This window comes from Engraulis encrasicolus, chromosome 2, assembly GCF_034702125.1.
Source record: "Engraulis encrasicolus isolate BLACKSEA-1 chromosome 2, IST_EnEncr_1.0, whole genome shotgun sequence".
Lineage (NCBI taxonomy): Eukaryota > Metazoa > Chordata > Actinopteri > Clupeiformes > Engraulidae > Engraulis > Engraulis encrasicolus.
Window position 1 is genome coordinate 18,061,230 of NC_085858.1, and position 18,224 is coordinate 18,079,453.

General features: G+C 43.6%; 2 protein-coding genes across 2 annotated transcripts in view; both read right to left on the bottom strand.

Annotated features, from left to right (window-relative positions):
- mylk5 (myosin, light chain kinase 5) overlaps positions 1 to 18,224 on the bottom strand; it is a 36,250-nt gene that overhangs the window by 16,847 nt on the left and 1,179 nt on the right. The window contains exons 2-8 of the mRNA XM_063223792.1: positions 8,186 to 8,428; positions 7,183 to 7,215; positions 5,582 to 5,709; positions 4,788 to 4,941; positions 1,670 to 1,981; positions 663 to 759; positions 148 to 351 (exon numbers count right to left, since the gene is read on the bottom strand). Of these exons, the coding sequence (XP_063079862.1) occupies positions 148 to 351; positions 663 to 759; positions 1,670 to 1,981; positions 4,788 to 4,941; positions 5,582 to 5,709; positions 7,183 to 7,215; positions 8,186 to 8,428 (1,171 nt within the window). The remainder of the gene's footprint in view (positions 1 to 147; positions 352 to 662; positions 760 to 1,669; positions 1,982 to 4,787; positions 4,942 to 5,581; positions 5,710 to 7,182; positions 7,216 to 8,185; positions 8,429 to 18,224) is intronic.
- On the bottom strand, positions 11,615 to 13,546 carry LOC134460999 (uncharacterized). Its single transcript, XM_063213701.1, has 3 exons — positions 12,862 to 13,546; positions 12,034 to 12,129; positions 11,615 to 11,820 (listed from the first exon to the last, which is right to left on the bottom strand). The coding sequence occupies exons 1-3, from the start codon at positions 13,283 to 13,285 to the stop codon at positions 11,633 to 11,635; spliced, it is 708 nt and encodes a 235-aa protein (XP_063069771.1). The 5' UTR covers positions 13,286 to 13,546; the 3' UTR covers positions 11,615 to 11,632.

The window sequence follows — 18,224 nt, forward strand, 5'->3', positions numbered from 1 at the left end:
ACATGGATGCACGTACACATGCACATGCACACACACACACACACACACACACACCTACAGACACACACAGAAAACCTCCCTACCTAATAACATAGCCTGTCACGGGACACAATACGTATACATAATGTAATGCAAAAAAATACTCACAATTCCATCACCATGACGATCTCAGGCTTGATGTCGTAGGCCGCCACACACTGCACCAGTTTTGGGTGATGGAGGTGGTTCATGAGCTCAATCTCCTTCCTGGCCTCCTGCCTCTCCTTCTCCCGGCGGCCCTTGTAGAACTTGCCGGCGTACACATGAGCCGTTTCCTTGTGCTTAAGGCGGAACACCTGGCCAAACTTCCCCCTGGGTGAGAAAGACAAAACACCACAATGAGGAAATCTCTTTCAAACTGTTTTGTCTGATTTTCAATGTCGGTTTCTGGGGTGTCAGCTTTCCGATGTTACAAAGTAAAACCCTGGCACAAATTTGATCCAAACAGCTCTGAAGAAGCTTTTACTTCAGAATAAGGACAAATAGGTGAGCTACAGGGTTAAAGGGTTTTTACTTTACACTTAAGATTAAAACATTGGTAGTTACTAATTACTATGTAACTGAGTGTCAAAGTCTTACAAGTACTGACTGTGTGACTGTGTTATGATGTTAGCTACACTTACGATCCAAGTTTTTCTAAGACATTGTAGTGGTCCGTGACCTTATGGCTGGTGTCGATCGTGACATCCACATACTGAGGAATCTCCTCCTGTTGGTCCTCTGAGAAGCACAAAATACACACACACATACACAAAGACACAAGCACGCACGCACGCACACACACACACACACACACACACACACACACGCACGCACGCACGCACGCACGCACGCACGCACGCACGCGCACGCACACACACACACACGCACACACACGCACCATATTTAAAGTTAAAACTAGGGAAATAATATCCTGGAAAAATCTGTTCAGCTGTTCAAAGATAGCAGAGTCATTCCCAGTCAATCCTCTCATAGACAAATCTGACAGGGTATTGACATCTGTCATGATAATACCCATTTTCATCAATAGTCTGCCGGCTGCCCCTGACAAGGACTCGTGGACCTTTGGCCGACACTAAGATAGATTTCTTTTCTAGTTTTACTGAACTAGTGTATTTTATGTAATGTTTTACCAAGCTAAGACCAAAAAACACCATGTGTACAGTTGAGTAATGTACTATACACTGTAGTTGCATATTTGCATAACCAAGTGGTTGGCAGCCAAGTCGGACAAAATATTGGGCCAAATTGAGCCAATAGTCTTATTGATGCATTTAAAGGGACCTTGGGGGGTCAAGCACAGGCACGTTTTTAAAAAAAATCTTTTTTTAAATGCATCCTAGCATCTCTATAAGAGGGTACGTCCGTCGGTCGGTCGGTCTGTCTTTCCATCGGAAACGCGTTCTTTCAATTGTTATTCCTTTCTGTGTCCACAAGGCAGCAGATCATAGACGGATGCACCTTTGTCCGCCTGTCGAACTTTTTTTTTGTTTTTGTTTTTTTTGTTAACTTTTCACAAATCTTACACATTAAACTATGCAGTGCTGTTGTTCTAAACAATCCCACTGTCTTATACGAAAATGACAATAAACATGTTGAATCTTGAATCTAACAGGCAAAGCCCCCTCACCTTCAGCCTCCATCTCAAACACCTCTGACTCCTCGCTCGGTTCGCTGACTCCCACTGCGTTGCAGACGCGCACCCGGAACCGGTACTGCCCTCGCGCCTGGACGTCGTCTGAGTGTAGCCTGAGAGAGGTGCTCTTACACTGGCTAGTGAGTTCGCGCCACACCCCTGTCTTCCCTGTTCCCAGCTCCTGGATCTCTACCACATAGCCTGTGACGGCGCTGCCACCGTCGTAGCTGGGGCCTGACCAGGAGAGCACGGGGCCGTGAGGAGAGAAGGACACCACGGGGCAGCACACTGGAGGATGGGGCCTGTCTGGAGGACAAACACACGATACACTTAATTACACGTAAAATACTCACATACATGAGCAGCAAATGGAGGCATGGCCTATGGTGCATGGTAATTATGTATGGGTGATGATCATGACATGCAACTGCGAACTGTCAGATAAGGCAATCTTTCAGTCTGACCCTCCACCTTCGACACCTCATCTGTAGTTAAGACCTGGTAAAATATGAGAATATGTTGGTCTGAAATTGACAGTATAGCCATATTTAACATAGCAATGAAAGTCTATGGTACCGAATATAACATGTACCTCAAATATAATTCCGTCCAGTGATCACTTGTGGAGTGATGCTAATGGTACCGTTGTTGAAGTTCACCGTCTTGGTCTAGGCCTACACTTCTTGCGTGTTCAAAATCCGAGTCAAAAGAATCAAAAACTCCAACTGTCTTTCAGTTTTTTCATGGTATTTTTGCTGGTCCTGCACCCAATCTTTTTGAGACGGATGTGCGTGTTTTTTTTCTCTTTAACTACTTTTAGTGGCTTTACCAGCTTTTGAATGTAGTCAGCTTGTTCAACTAAAATATTAGATAGGCCTACATTTTATATAGGCTAGCCTCTTAGGCCGGACGCACACTGGCTCCGACAGCACTGCGGCGCACTTTTGCTTCCGACAGAATTCGGACCCCCAAACCCAATTTCACACGAACATTGCATTGATAGTCAATGGGCGGCGCCGACAAAATAGAACTTGTCTCTAATTGCTATCCGACATCGGCGAATGTCCGAGGGCATCGGCGCCAGTGTGCGTGGTTCTATTGAAAACAATGGAATCTGATGAAGGGCATGCTGCCCGAAACGTCACATTAAAAAAGAGCAACGGGAGCTTGGTGTCGCAGACTTTTCTTTCAGTTTTTTCAAAGCCACTAAAAGTCCCATTGAATATAAGTTTGTAGACTAACTGAACAAAAATATTGCACACAGTCACAAAACATTGATAATAATCATATATTATATTAAAAATATATATTTTTTTAATTGTGTTTTGTGAAAATGGGTTCAAATAAATAAAATGAAAAATAAAATTTCTTAGGGAAAATCTTAGGACGAAATTTAAGAAACAACGTAAGAAGTTTGTTTGTGAATTTGGAATCTTCTTAACTTTTGACTTAAGACAAAAGTTAAGAGAAAAGTACCAGTTAAGAACTATTTTGTTCTTAAGATTCTTTGTGAATCCGGCCCCTGGCCTCCTACAAAGGATTAAGTCAAATAGTTTTGCTTCTGAGTGACATCACTGTATCCTGTGTCCTAGAAAGAATGATACTTCAAGGAGTTAGTATGCACATTGCGGTTCTTCCTGTAGGCCTATACTCTTTGGACTTCAGACTCCTTCTCTAAGGAAAATAAGCAATCAGTTAATCAAACATGAAATGACAGGCTTTCAGCTTGTCTCACGACAATGTTTTGATGACATCTGTAGGCTCTCCTAAAAAGAATGGGCAATTACTCAACATGCTCATCTCATGATTGTCACATGGGGCCATTATTCAATGGTTTGAGTGCCCACCAACAGAAAAACAAGACACATTAATTTTAATGTTTTTAATCATATCCAAATATTGTAGAATTTCCTTGCAAACACAAATGAATACCTGAACTACTTGTTGTAAGCCAATGCATTACATTTCAGGACCTCAGAATCTAGCCTATTTTCCAACACCATTCACCTCCAGTGATTGTGCTAAGCTAAGCTAATAATGTAAATCTAAGTAATAAAGCTATTGAGAAGAAATTGATATGCACGATTATGTGTAATACTGGTAAATACTGCAAATATGTGAAGATCGAAAAAGGGTGGACTGTTCCTTTAAGGGACCTCACCACTAGGAATTTAAGTCCCATCTTACCGGTGTGAAAGCATTTACCAGTGTAGGGTTCAAATTAAGTGGCAGTGACATGGCAGGTGACCTCTGACCAATAACAAGAAGGTGCAGAAGACAAATAACAAGAACGGGGTGGAACAGAGACAAGTCTTAACCACTGACAGACAGGGTGAGTGCTTGTTGTGCTGAGCTTGTGTGGCATGGCAGTTAACCCCCAGTCAAAAGCAACATGACATGAGAAAGAGGGCAGGCCCTTAGCAGTGACAGATCGATTTTTTTGATGCTCTTCTCGCATGGAAGAAGACTGTCTGACCAATAACGAGAAAGGCCTGAGAAGAAAGGCAGTTCCCTAATGGACAAGACGGCCACTTTTGATCTTGTGACAGGACAGAGGATTCCTGAGCAATCACAAGAAGGTGTGTAAGGAGAGGCGGGACCTTACTAGTGGTGTACATTGCGATTGTCTGCTGAATGGAGGTCTTTAGGATCCCTGACCAATAACAAGACAGCATGACCAGGCGAACACACCAGCGCACCTTTTCAGTGACACAGAATCGCTGGACTGTCTAGCAAGAGCAACACAAGCTATAGAAGTGACAGACTATGATCACTAAAAGCAGAATGCAAGCATTCTGACATTGCAGTTGGCTGCAGCCATTTGCATAATATTCGCTCATGTCCAACTACAAACTGTCCGTTAAGTCACTCAAATCACCTCTAGTCGCTCAAATTGCTTTTGTCTCTTCTGTCTCCAGCGACTCAATACAAAGTCAATTACTTCCGTCGCCGGTGTCGCAAAAATCGCGTCTGGTCTATTCATATCTAGGTCTGGTCTAGACATAAGAGGGGAGACGGGTCCTTACCAGTGATGGAAAGAGTAGGCTGAGCGGAGGTCTTTAGGACCCCTGACCAATAAAAAGACAGCATGAGAGAAGAGGCGGGTCCTTACCAGTTACGGACAGTGTGAGTGTCTGCTGAGCGGAGGTCTTGCGGTCTCGCAGCAGTATGCAGTACAGGCCGGCGTCTTCTAGCCTGGCTGAGGAGATCAGCAGAGTGCTGTGGCTGTCACTGCTCTCCACCCGGTACCCAGGCCTGTCTGTCACCTAGAGAGAGAGAGAGACAGAGAGAGACAGAGAGACAGAGAGAGAGAGAGAGAGAGAGAGAGAGAGAGAGAGACAGACAGACAGATAGACAGAGAGAGACAGAGAGAGAGAGAGAGAGAGAGGGAGAGAGACATAGACAGAGAGAGAGAGAAGAAGAACAACAAGAAAGAAACAAAGGGTCTACTGTTTATCCATGTGTTGTAGAGGGATTTTCATAATGTACTTGCAAAGTATTTTGTCGCTGGTAAAATGTATGTATCATATTTGCCAAAACCGATATGGCATACACTTATCCCATGATCTTTACATGCATGCATGTACTTACAGGTACAGTATAATATGCACTGTGTGTGTGTGTGTGTGTGTGTGTGTGTGTGTGTGTGTGTGTGTGTGTGTGTGTGTGTGTGTGTGTGTGTGTGTGTCCATGTGTATCTGTGTGTCCATGTGTATCTGTTATCTGTGTGTGTGTGTGTGTGTGTGTGTGTGTGTGTGTGTGTGTGTGTATGTGTGTGTGTGTGTGTGTGTGTGTGTGTGTGTGTGTGTGTGTGTGTGTGTGTGTGTGTGTGTGTGTGTGTGTGTGTGTGCCTGCCCATGTGTATCTGTGTGTGTGTGTGTGTGTATGTATATACAGTATAAACACCTCCTCTTTGTTGTGTAACCAGCAGGATGCGATGGGGGAGCTGCCACTGAACTCTGCTGTCAGCCGGGCCTCTGCACCCACATGGACCTCCACCACAGAGGAGGGGGTCAAGAAGAGCAGTGGAGGAGCTGCACACACACACACACACACACACACACACACACACACACACACACACACACACACACACACACACACACACACACACACACACACACACACACACACACACACACACACACACACACACACACACACACACACACACAAAGCCAGAGGGGGGAGGGGAGAGAGAGAAAGAGAGAGAGATTTGAGTTTTAACCACTCGTTTATTGTATCATTTTCACCAGGTCAGATTACAACTTTAAGCCATATGAATACACACCACATACAGTTTATATGTGTGTGTGTGAGAGAGAGATGGAGAGAGAGATGGAGAGAGAAAGAGCGGGTGATCTGAGTACATTCAAACAAAGTCTTTCAACCATGTAAAGGCAATAGATCACATTCAAAAAAACAACTAACAATAAATGTTTATGTTTATTTTGCATTAATGTGACGTCATTTGCTTTCCATAGGTGAGTCAGGTGATGTCACCAAAGGGAATGTAATCATTGTTGTCACAGCTGATGAAGCTGCCAGTCATGACACAGAGGTGTGTTTGCTTCAGTCCATATTAAGCTATGAGCTGTAAAGATAGCCTCATATCAATGAGCACTGCCACTGACCAGAGGTTTCGCAGTGGCAGAAATGTATATGTCATTATTCAAATCTTGGTGGTTTTGGGCTGTTTGCCCGGACGTCATAAAGGGATCAGAGATGAGAAAACAGAGGTCTTTGATGTCAGCTTTTTAGGACTGCTCATCTCTCATCCTCTCTCTCTCTCTCTCTCTCTCTCTCTCTCTCTCTCTCTCTCTCTCTCTCTCTCTCTCTCTCTCTCTCTCTCTCATGCTCAGCCACACCTCTCTCTCTCTCTCTCTCTCTCTCTCTCGCTCTCTTTCATGCTCAGCCACACAGAAAAACAATCTTTTGCCAAAGCCCAGTCGCCAATGTCAGCCATTGTTTCAGTTTAACCTGAAAACACAACAATGGCCAGTGCAATAGATAAAATGCAATGTAATTTCCTTTCATGAACCTACATTGTTTTGTTTCTTAAGAAAAACCTACGTGAACACTGGCAGCACGAGCCTAAGTGGTCTACGTGTAGTCACGCACTTATTAAACACATCTTTTGTCACGACTGAACTGAAACAGCGACTTCCCATCATGCTGATGAGAAAAAACGCAGAAGAGAAACTAACCAGCTTTAACCTTTGTCAAAACCAACAACATTTCTGCTCCAAATGTACTTGCTTGAACTTACGTGATCACTCACAAACAAGACTTTCAAGTAGGCTAGAGCTGCTAGAGTCTAGAGAGTATAATCTTTCAATCAGCAAAGAAGAGGAACAATACTTCGACCCTGGAGAGACTGTGCCCTTGCAATTCAACTAAGAAACCTGCTTGAAGATTAGGAAATGCTATGTTTGTGCTATTTGTGTCTGTGTGTGTGTGTTTGAGCATGTGTGTGTGTGTGTATAGATGCAGAAAGGTTATCTCACCTGTTCCTGAGCTTGACCTGCTCTTCAGGACACCTGCGGACAGTGAAGAGGAAACACTATTGATACAGTACGGCACAGAAGACACACTGGGTGGGGGTGGAGCCTGTATTTGTCTGTGTGTGACATGTGATGTACAGTAGCCAATAATTAGTTTCTACTTGCATGCCCATACCATGAGACTTCCTGTGTGTTTGTGTGTGTGTGTGTGTGTGTGTGTGTGTGTGTGTGTGTGTGTGTGTGTGTGTGTGTGTGTGTGTGTGTGTGTGTGTGTGTGTGTGTGTGTGTGTGTGTGTGTGTCTCTCTGTGTGTGTGTGTGTGTGTGTGTGTGTGTGTGTGTGTGTGTGTGTGTGTGTGTGTGTGTGTGTGTGTGTGTGTGTGTGTGTGTGTGTGTGTGTGTGTTAATTGAGGCAAAGGAGATTGCCTGGAGAAGTAATCGCGGTGCAGTCAAGGAAACATGGCACACAATCAGTGGCTCATATATGGTGTGTGTGTGTGTGTGTGTGTGTGTGTGTGTGTGTGTGTGTATGTGTGTGTGTGTGTGCTTCCATGCATGCACAATGTTTGTGTTTTTGTCTGTGTTTGCATCTGTGAGTGTGTCTGTACATACTGCAGACAGACTCCCCTTTACTGGTCTGCTGGCTCTTACATGTTATCTCCTCTGGGCAGAATGAGTGACCGAGTACTACTTAGTGTCATGTGTTGTGTGTACTGACTTTAAACAGTGCTTGTTGTCAGGCTGTTTACTCCTTTTTGCTTACCTTTCCGGTAGGAATGTGGGATGGGTGGGCTCTATTTGTGTGTGTGTGTGTGTGTGTGTGTGTGTGTGTGTGTGTGTGTGTGTGTGTGTGTGTGTGTGTGTGTGTGTGTGTGTGTGTGTGTGTGTGTGTGTGTGTGTGTGTGTGTGTGTGTGTGTGTCTGTGTGTGCGCGCGTGTGTATGTGTGTGTCTGTTGTGTCTATGGCTACATCTATGTCTGTGTCTGCTGTGTTATTCTTTGTGGTCACCTTTGCGGCGAGTAGGGGTGTCTGGTGTCTGGGGACTCTGGACAGGTGATGGGGGTTCTACCGGCGATGAGACACCGTCACCATGGTGGTTGGCTGTGGCCTGTGACTGGAGCCTGTGGCCTGCTCTCTCCAGAGGCCCACGGGTCGGGGGAAACACAGTTGGGGAAGACGACAACTTGCTTGTTGTCCAGCTTGTCTTCTCTGTACGCTCAAATTTTCCATTTTTCTCCCATGTGTGTGTTGCTATTGCAGAAAAAAAGGAAGGGAGAGGTTAGTGAGTGATATTGAATGTTGAGTTCAAACATATGTGCGTTTGTGTGTGTTTGAGAAAGAGAGAGAGAGAGAGAGAGAGAGAGAGAGAGAGAGAGAGAGAGAGAGAGAGAGAGAGAGAGAGAGAGAGAGAGAGAGAGAGAGAGAGAGAGAGAGAGAGAGAGAAGGTCTGTGTATGCCTGTATATGTGGGTGCATACAAGCATGAGAGTGCCTGTCTGTCCACCAACAAAACGCAAAACTTTATCAGTCAAACAGATGAATGCCCAAAGGAAAAGGCGGGGTGGTTGAAACAGGTTTCCTTGTGTAGGCATGTGTACCATTCAAACACACCGTCCGTCACACAAGCAAATGACCACAACTGAGGACATCGAACAGTGTACGCCGACCTCATCGTCACATTACAGAGTTGGAAAAATGTGAATGTAAAAAGGAAAACCCCATCCATATATTTCCTCTACCTTTGCTTTCAAGTCTAGCATTGGTCTTACCACACTGTGGAAGGGAAATTATGATTAAGAGGAAGTTTATGAAGGGCTAAAGGTAGCTTTTTGAACAATGATGCTGGGTAACAACATGACTGGCTCCTAACTGTCTGATGTAATGATTTAAAAAGTTGTCTACTGCTAATCCAGGTTCTCTTGATAAAAGTGTTGTAGTCAAACAGAGTCCAAACTAATGTTTTGCTTTCTCGTTGCCCAGATACATTGCTCAAAAAGTTGCACTGTGTATCATCACCTTAAGGCCAGCTTACTTCGATGCAGGAGGACTTCTGAACCTAATATCACTTTTCGACCAGGGCCAGCCCGGTGCTGGTGCTGGAGCCGGTGCTGAACTGGCCTCAGGCTGGCTCCGGCTCCGGCACCAGCACGGATTTCCATAGGGTTCAGCACTGAATGGAATCTTACGTCCGCGAACCGATATAGATTCTAGAGTAGTGAAGTGCAATAATGTTACCCTGGTAACAACCTCAGAGATCATCCACCATGGCGCCACGAAATGTGTGTCTTGTTTTGCTGGTCAGCGTTATTAAAATGTTTATTCAAAGTCAATATGAAGGGTGGTTGCGTCTAACCACACTGAACAGGCTGCACAGCAGAAGAAGGTTTTCCATTAGACGTCGGGTACGTGTCCTATGAATTCCGATAGGCCTAGTGGGTGTCCTACTTTCAATCAAGAAAACAAGTCTAGCTGTTTAGACTTCAATTCGACGTGTCAGGACAGGAGGAGAGGCTTTTTTTCTGCTCTCGCTGGTGTGTTAGGATTTGTGAATAGATACGAAGTATCCATTTAATCACTCCTCCAATCGACTAGCCTTGGCTATACGTACACTGTATGCCCTTTACTGTAGCGATTCATGTCCCCATCACTCAAATCTTGTTCTGGGCCCACATCCAGATGAGACAGCGTAATTACTTTGTAATTCAATGCATTTGACAAATAAACTCCTTGTATATGTTGCAAACTTAATGAAAAATGTCCTTACTTGTGCTTTGATTTCGAGGGTTCGTTATTACTCCTCACAATTAATACAGCTCCGGTACTGGTGCCTTGAGTTCATAACCGTGTCTTAGGTTTCGTTTTGGTCACATGACCTCAGTTACTGGCTACTCAGCTCTTTGTATAGTCTTGTGCTGCCATCCTCTGGTAACAACGTGCAACTGCACAATTAAAGTTCAAAACACATGACACCAAGACAGAGAATGGGAATAAGGGAATAACCAAAAATGGGGGGTCCACTACATAAAATTGAAAAAAAAAATTCTGGATTGAAAGTAGCCAACCTGACACCTACAACCATATTACAATCAACAATTTTGTAAGTGGTGGATGTATTATATAGACATATTTATCTGTTAATAGATGCTGTGGCTTCGGAGACAACGGACGTCTCCTGTGGTTTGGAGACATCCACGCACAAGCCATTGGTGGGATGTAATCGTGCCAACATTTAACCGAAGCCAATTCATTATGAATTTCCGAGTCTCCCCAGAGACATTTGAGTACATATGCCGCCGTGTCGGACCCCACAATCGGCAGGATGGACACAAATTTCAGGTTATGCATCCCAGTACAAAAAAGAGTGGCTATGGCACTGTGGAAGCTGGCCACCAACAGCGAGTACAGGACAATCAGTCACCTGTTTGGAGTGGGGATAAGCACTGTATACAATTCTTTATCAGATTTTTGTGAGGCCGTGATGAGCGTATTACTGCCAATCCACTTACCTGCACCAGAGGCACGAAATTTTTTGGAAATGGCTGCTTACTTTAAAGACAGATGGGGTGTTCCACAATGTGTGGGTGCTATTGATGGGAGCCACATACCCATAATAGCACCACAAGAATATGCCAGTGACTACTACAACCGGAAGCATTTCTACTCTATAGTGTTGCAGGGAGTTGTGAATGGTAAAGGGCAGTTTTGGGATGTTTGTGTGGGGTTTCCGGGAAGGGTACACGACTCCAGAATTTTTAAGCAATCTGATTTGTGGAAGAGGATAGGGGATGGGCAGATGTTTAATACTGATATTCAAAACATTGCAGGACATGGAGTGGACATTACATAATTGGGGACCAGCGTACCAGTTACAGAGGATGGCTGATGAAGCCGTTTTCTGACACTGGTCGACTGACCCCAGATCAACCAAACATTTAATTACAGAGTAAGTAGGGCACGGTCAGTCATAGAGACAACGTTTGGCCGACTGAAAGGCAGGTGGAGATGCCTTATGAAACGAAATGACTGCAAATTGGAAATGGTAAAGAAAATGGTAATGACATGTTGTGTGTTGCACAACATGTGTGAGGAGAATGGAGACCGGTGTCCTGAAGATATTTCAGAAAGACTCACACAACCTCCCCTTCGGGTTCTACCTGAACGCGGGCGCAAGAGGGAGCGGATGTAAGAAATGCATTGATGCGCTACTTCAGCGGAAATGTGTGAAAACAGATAATTTATTAAATTCACATAAATTATTATTACAATACAAATAGCGTAAATAGTAAAAACAGTATAAATATTGTAGAAGAAAAAAAGAAAAATGTATGAATAGTATAGCAGTGTGGGTGTGGGTGGAGGTGCGCACTAGTTGTGTGTGTGTATGTGTGTGTGTGTGTGTGTGGTGTGCGTGCGTGCGTACGTGGTGGGGGGGGTGTTTGTGGGTGTGTGTATTTGTTTATTGCTCCTTCTCTATGGCGGTCACAATGCGGCCTAACAAATTGATGAGTGCAGTGCTAGAGGTGTCCATTCTCTGTAAAAAAGCCTCATTAAACTGGCGACTCTGTTCCAGAAACATATGGTCTCTTCGTTCCTCCATCCTCTCCATACTCTCCAACAGCTCCTCCTGGGGAGATTTCCTCTTCCCTAGGGAAAATGAAAATAATAATAATAATAAAAAAAAATTGGTCGTCACTGTTTTTTTTTTTTTTGTCAGAGGTAGGCCTACATTTTTGTAAAGCATTTGTGTAGCCTACTGAATACCAGACATGGCAGACAGGCAATACCGTGGTTAGAAAGACAAAATGCACAGGGTGACATAACTCACTAACAAAAACATTAGACAGTCAGGCTCCTCACCCTTCCTCGATTCTGTGCGCACTGACGATGATGGCGCAGGCTCGGCTGGCTCAGCTGGTGGCTCTTCAGCAGGGGCCTCCAAATCATCTGCTTCATCTGATAAAAAGAGTAAAAGCACAACTTACACAACTATTGCTGTCTGATGGAAGAGCAAAACACAACCTCAGAGGTGTCAAAAGTAAAATATTTTTTTGTGGTGTAATTACAACACTAGCACATAGCATTACATGGTGTACATTTATTCCATTCTACCTAATGAGACAGATGGACTGTGTTGTTACTGAAAAACACTGAAAACCTAACAAGGACCCACCACAAACTTGATCCAACCAGTGTAGGGTTAACTGATTGTAAGACAAGTATGCTACACAGGTCTACAGGTTACCCAGATAAGTTACTTACAAGTGTTGGAAGGAAACTGTGTTTCTTTTTTTTTTTTTTACTTTTACTTTTACTTTTGACACCTCTGCACAGCTTACACAACTATTGCTGTGATAGACATAACGCTAAGTATAAAGATTAACAGTGAAATGACTCTAGAGGGAGCTAACTTTCTTCTAATATTGGTAAAATAGGCAAATATGTAAATATGTACAACAGGGTGGGGGCATGTCACCAACAATAGTTGTAACTTCCATCGAAACTGAAGCAAGAAGACGTACAACTGCGTTAAGCAATAGGACCCTAAACAAGTGGTCACACCATTTGTTGCTAGTTGCTACACGACCAATAACTTTGAATCAGGTGCAATGACGTAAAACTACGTCTTAAATACGAATACATAAAACTGAACAAGTATCTTACACAAACACAAAGATGTACACGTACCATGTTCGACGTACTGATTGCACATCCCCTCCAATATCTCTGTGGCAGTGCGCTCGTTTGCGGCTACTACCCTGGAGTTCAGGGCTCCATCCAGGCGGTTGGCTGGTCTGCGACCCATAACATTCTCCAAAAGTGTTACATTTATGCCACTTTTTATTTTACTCCTCCCAGCACCACTTCTGGCCATATCTGCATTGTAGTCCCGGTATTCCTTTTTTATTTTTTTCAATTTATTTGTAATTTGTTCCACCGTTCTGTGGAAGCCCACCCCAGCCAATTCTACCCTAATTTCCTCGTAAATCTTCGCTTTTCTAACAGCCCCCTCTAACTTCTCCTGAATTTCGGTAGATGCCCATATGCCAATTAACGCGTTCATTTCCTCAATGGACCACGACACATTACTTTTCTCACCCAAACTTGACATTTTACGGCTGGTTACAAGTATTAGCTAGAGGTATGTTGCTAAAGCTAAAAACATAAGTGACGTTCCCCAACGCGGCGTGGTTGCTGTGACAACAGCCATAGTGACGTTTGCGGTGCTCAACTCTGACCCAGCAACTTCGCGGAGCCGACGGTGCCGGTTTTTTTGGGCACCGGCACCAGTCATAATTGGTCGAAAAACGTGGAACCGGTGCTGAGCCCGGCACCAGCAAGGCACCAGCACCGGGCTGGCCCTGGTGGAAAAGTGATATAAGATGCTTGTATCGGGGCTGGACAGGCCATCTGGCATAGCAGCCATTTCCGGGTGGGCCATGCACCCTCGTGGGCCCCTATTTTCAGAAATATAAAATATATAGTATACGTATATATATATATTAGTATATACAGTGTATATATATATATATATATATATATATATCAATGGCGTATTTGCCATTGAGGAAAGGGAGGACGATCCTCCCTCAAAATAATAAAGCCAGATCTTCCAGTATAAATTACAGAAATCAAAATATATGTATTATATCTTTGTTATATAATTGTTAGTATTTTATAGCTATTTTGCGATAAAAACATATACTTTAGCGCTTCTAATTCACATAATAGACCTTGGAGGACCGTCCTCCCTTCCATCCTCATTGACTTCCATTATAAATGGTGAAATTTCGGCCGTAGCGCGGGCTTTACTTTTTAACATTGAAGTGAATGGAGCTTAGGGAGGACTTTCCTCCCTTTAGGCGGGTCTAGATCCATGGAAGTAATCTGCCTATCAGCGAAGCTGAATTTATCAAAAGCCAATCAGAATATGACGAGTTGGGTTGACAGACGACAAGCATGGACTCGGTCGTCATGACAACGATATACAAATGTGAGAAGAATGCGGCAGCAGCCAGATAGTGGGAAGTTTGGAGTACCTATTAATTGGCGAATGTTAATATGAACCCTTAATAAATACAAAGGAAAGATCGACTGTTTTCATGTTGTGAATCGCGCAATATCACTCCCTGGATTTAGATTGAAAACCGAATGGAATGGTCAGTGTGTTTATATCAGTCACTCACGCCACTCTACCACTACACAATGCAAGCGACGCGCGGATGCAAATGCATTCATGATTCAAATGGTCGGACCATCACCAACGTTTTTAAAAGGTACCGTAGTCTTGTTTCAGCATGTCCTACGTGCACAAATAATAGTCTCAATGCTTGTCTTTGCGTTTCTCATTCGTGCTTTTCCGCCAAAAGAGGGTTATTTACAAATGGGAATAAGAATGCTTTTGGCTGCACATAAAGCACTGACCCTAGACTGGCGTTCTTTTCTCCATCCTCAAGACGAGTAACATGACAGCACGAAGCTCTAAAAAGTCTCTGGCTAAACTTCTAACATGTAGCCTACATCATGTTATGTAGTTTCATTTGGGTGGAATTAGGAACACTAGGCATGGATTTACAAAGTAATCTGTACGACGTATTTTTTTGTGAAATAGCCAGACGCACGCTGTTCCATACGCCTGCCAGCTCTCCACAGCTGTCGCTCTCGCAGGTAGGCCTACCGTCAAAAGCAAAACGGATAGGCGACCACAACCATAGGCCACGTACCACGTTACGGATCATAAATAAGATGTTAAAAATAAGATAATGGAGGGGGTTTAAAATGTTTAAAAATCTGTAAGAATATGTTGGATGGAGTTGCGTTTAAAACCCTTAGGCCTAGGCTATACAGTCACTCAATGTCCTAGGCTAGGCATTCCTATAGGGTCTTCAGAATTGTCAATTTTTGCCTATGGTTAAAAAAAAAAAAAAAAAAAAAAACACAACTGACGGGGTGAAATGCCATGCTGCCTTTGGTCAAAGTTAGATTCTCCCTATGAAACTTTCTACTTTCTATAATATTTTTCTTCACTCTTCTCTTTCTTTCCCCTCAAACACTTTGGGCAGTTATGTATGATAACATATTATACAAAGTTTGTTGCAATTATTTTATAGATGTCGTAAGTCAGCTTTCCAGACAACACAAAGCCATATCAGTTAAGTTACCTAGTAGGCCTACAACCTAATACTAAGCATCTGCCATTACTGACCCCATTTACTCGCATCAACAGTATCCGACTGACCACCTCCTTGTCCTCCCTAATTTTTAAGACCAAAAGACGCCACTGATATATATATATATTACATTTCTGAAAATAGGGGCCCGGCCCACGTAGGTGCCTGTGAGTCAGTTCTGCGCCCGCTAATTATGAGGGGCCCCTTTAAGCCAAAAGTGCCTGTGCGCTATTCCTCCCCCAGTCCAGCCCTGGCTTGCATTCTAGAAGAGTGGACGTCTACAAATGTCATCTCCACACACGGATTTCATCATCATGAGACTAAGGGCCTCAGAGTTATCAACATAAGGAATGTTAATAGGACATGTGGTGATCGGCAAGATAGGTGAACACTTTGCTTTGCGGTAGAAGAAATAAGGACAGAAGCAGTAGCGTGACATGATGGAATGAGGAAAAAGGAAGAGTGAAAGCAATTGAGGCTGGCTGGAAGGGTAAAAAAAAGGGTAAAAAATGATTACATTATTAACGGTCTGACAGACAGGTATGCCGTTGAGGAAATACTGCCGTGAGAAAATTTGGTGAGATGGAGTCCTGATTTGCGTCATGTAATGACAGGTGTAATATCCCAAATTATTAGTGGGGTGTTCATGTTATTTAACTTTTATTATTGATCATGAAATAAAAAGTTGAAGTTGTTTATATATTTGTTTGTTTATTTGTTAACATATAATGTTTATATACAGGTATTTGCTACTAAAAAACCCTACGTTTTAATATGGTAGTTTTAGTTTCAAAGTAACTACATACTTGATAGAGGCTGATATTGCTCCAGACTCGCCCTGTTTGGGTGATGTACCCTGTGACTACGTTTTGCGCAACATGCTCACTATGCTTGACAAAATAAAGAGTGGGCAAAATGAGGACATGTTTTGACAATTCCACAGAAAAACGGTGGCTTTCACTATTGACACATTCTCTGGAATAGGAGCATTTAATTACCATCGATGCTACCAAACGTCAGCGACATATTTCAGATACACGCAACAAGTACTCCTGGTAGAAATTCCCTGCATCTGTTTCGCCATAAGACTACCTGCTTTGCAGGGGGTGCTGAGGTGCTGTGTGCTAAGACACCATACCATATGCGGAGGCCCCGTGTTCGAGTCTGGACCAGACCAGACCAGACCAGTCTCTCCTACTTGCTTCCTGTAATCTCTTCACTGTCCTGTCTACATCAAAGGCATAAAAGCCCCCCCAAAACCATTTTAAAGAAGACTGCCTACTTTGCTATCTCATTATTCAATTCTGGGGTGCATTTCTGGAAACCAGTTGCTAACTTTGTTAGCTACTTAGTTGTTTTGCAATGTGATTTCTCATTGGCAACTACCCAAGTTGCTAATTGCTAACAACCATGCTTTCGAGAAACGCACCCCTGATGTCACCCAAAGCACAACAGACCTTTCACAGACCTTTGTAATGACGTGTCCTCCACATTCCCTTTACATTCCTATTTATCAGCTAACGGCCTCTAGGTTTGTGTAAACATTAACTGTGTGTGTGTGTGTGTGTGTGTGTGTGTGTGTGTGTGTGTGTGTGTGTGTGTGTGTGTGTGTGTGTGTGTGTGTGTGTGTGTGTTTACGAGTGTGTGTATGCGTGTGTGTGTGTGTGTGTGTCTGCCTGTGTGCGTGCGTGTGTGTGTGCATGCCGTGCGTGTGTGTGTTGACATACAGTATGGGTGAGAAAGGCAAGGCAGAGAAAGATATTTCATTGATTTCCAAAAAAACTGCACCCACACACAATAACACAAAGCATTTAAGGGCTTGGTGTGTAAGTGGTGTTCCACTTTCAAGATTATGCAGTTATTGCCTAGAGGTCTTCAATGTGTATGTGTCACTTGGCACTGCACCCAATAAAACTGAAAGGGACTTTTTTACTGACTGTAAAAGGAAACAGTTGAAACAATCGTTGAATGTTCTTAATAAGGTCACCTTTGACCTCCTGGGCCTGGGTGGACTGGCCCCTATGGACAGGGGCTGACAGGAAAGGATTGTTGCACCCCTCCTCTAGTATTGGCGGTCCCACTATCTCTCTGGTGCAATGGGGAATCTGTTACATAAGGCTGGGCTGGACCTGTGCTGTGCTCTCTCTCTCTCTATTTCTCTCTCTGGATAGAGTTATGAACACTGAAACGGTTTAGTATTGGCCATAATGAACTAAGTTACACCAAGAAAATTGCTGACATACACCTAGGGCTCCTATTCTCCTTCTATTCTCTACTTCGTGTAAGAAGCTCCATGTAAACTCTAAGAAGCAGAAGCAACTTCTGAAACTATAAATTCCCACATCTCTAATCTGATGTAGACCTAAAGGAAGTGTCAGAGTTAAATTGCTGATGACTCAACAAGTAACTTAAGCACACAAGTGTCCTTCTCTCCTGGTAAAAAATAAATAAGCTTAATTGGCCAAAACAATCAGAATTTTGACAGGAATGAACGGGCCCTGTCATGAAATTCAAATCCTTTTTTTTCATGTGAAACAACTGATATTAGATGACAAATGAAATGCTCCACAGATCGCAGATGTATTGGATTATACAAGTCCCAACTCCTGACACGGTGAACACAAAAAAACAGTGCAGCATGTTGCTGCATCGATTCTGCTTTCTTGGAGCCAAGAGCCGTGTGTGAGTCCAGAGGTGTCTTAATGGGGGATTACAGGGCCAGTGTGGGCAACACTAGTACGGTAGTGCAGAAGTGAAAGCAAAGTGCTCGCGCAAGATAGATGAGATTACTCTTAATTGCCCCAGTTCAGGGCTATATCCACCCACTCCACCTCCACACTAATACACGCACGTGCACACACACGCACGCACACACACACA

Coding starts and splice junctions, on each gene's coding strand:
- LOC134460999 (XM_063213701.1), bottom strand. CDS start 13,285: ATGTCAAGTTTGGGTGAGAAAAGTAATGTGTCGTGGTCCATTGAGGAA. Junction 12,130..12,861: donor CAATCAGTACGTCGAACATG/GTACGTGTACAT, acceptor TCTTTTTATCAG/ATGAAGCAGATGATTTGGAG. Junction 11,821..12,033: donor GCGCACAGAATCGAGGAAGG/GTGAGGAGCCTG, acceptor CATTTTCCCTAG/GGAAGAGGAAATCTCCCCAG.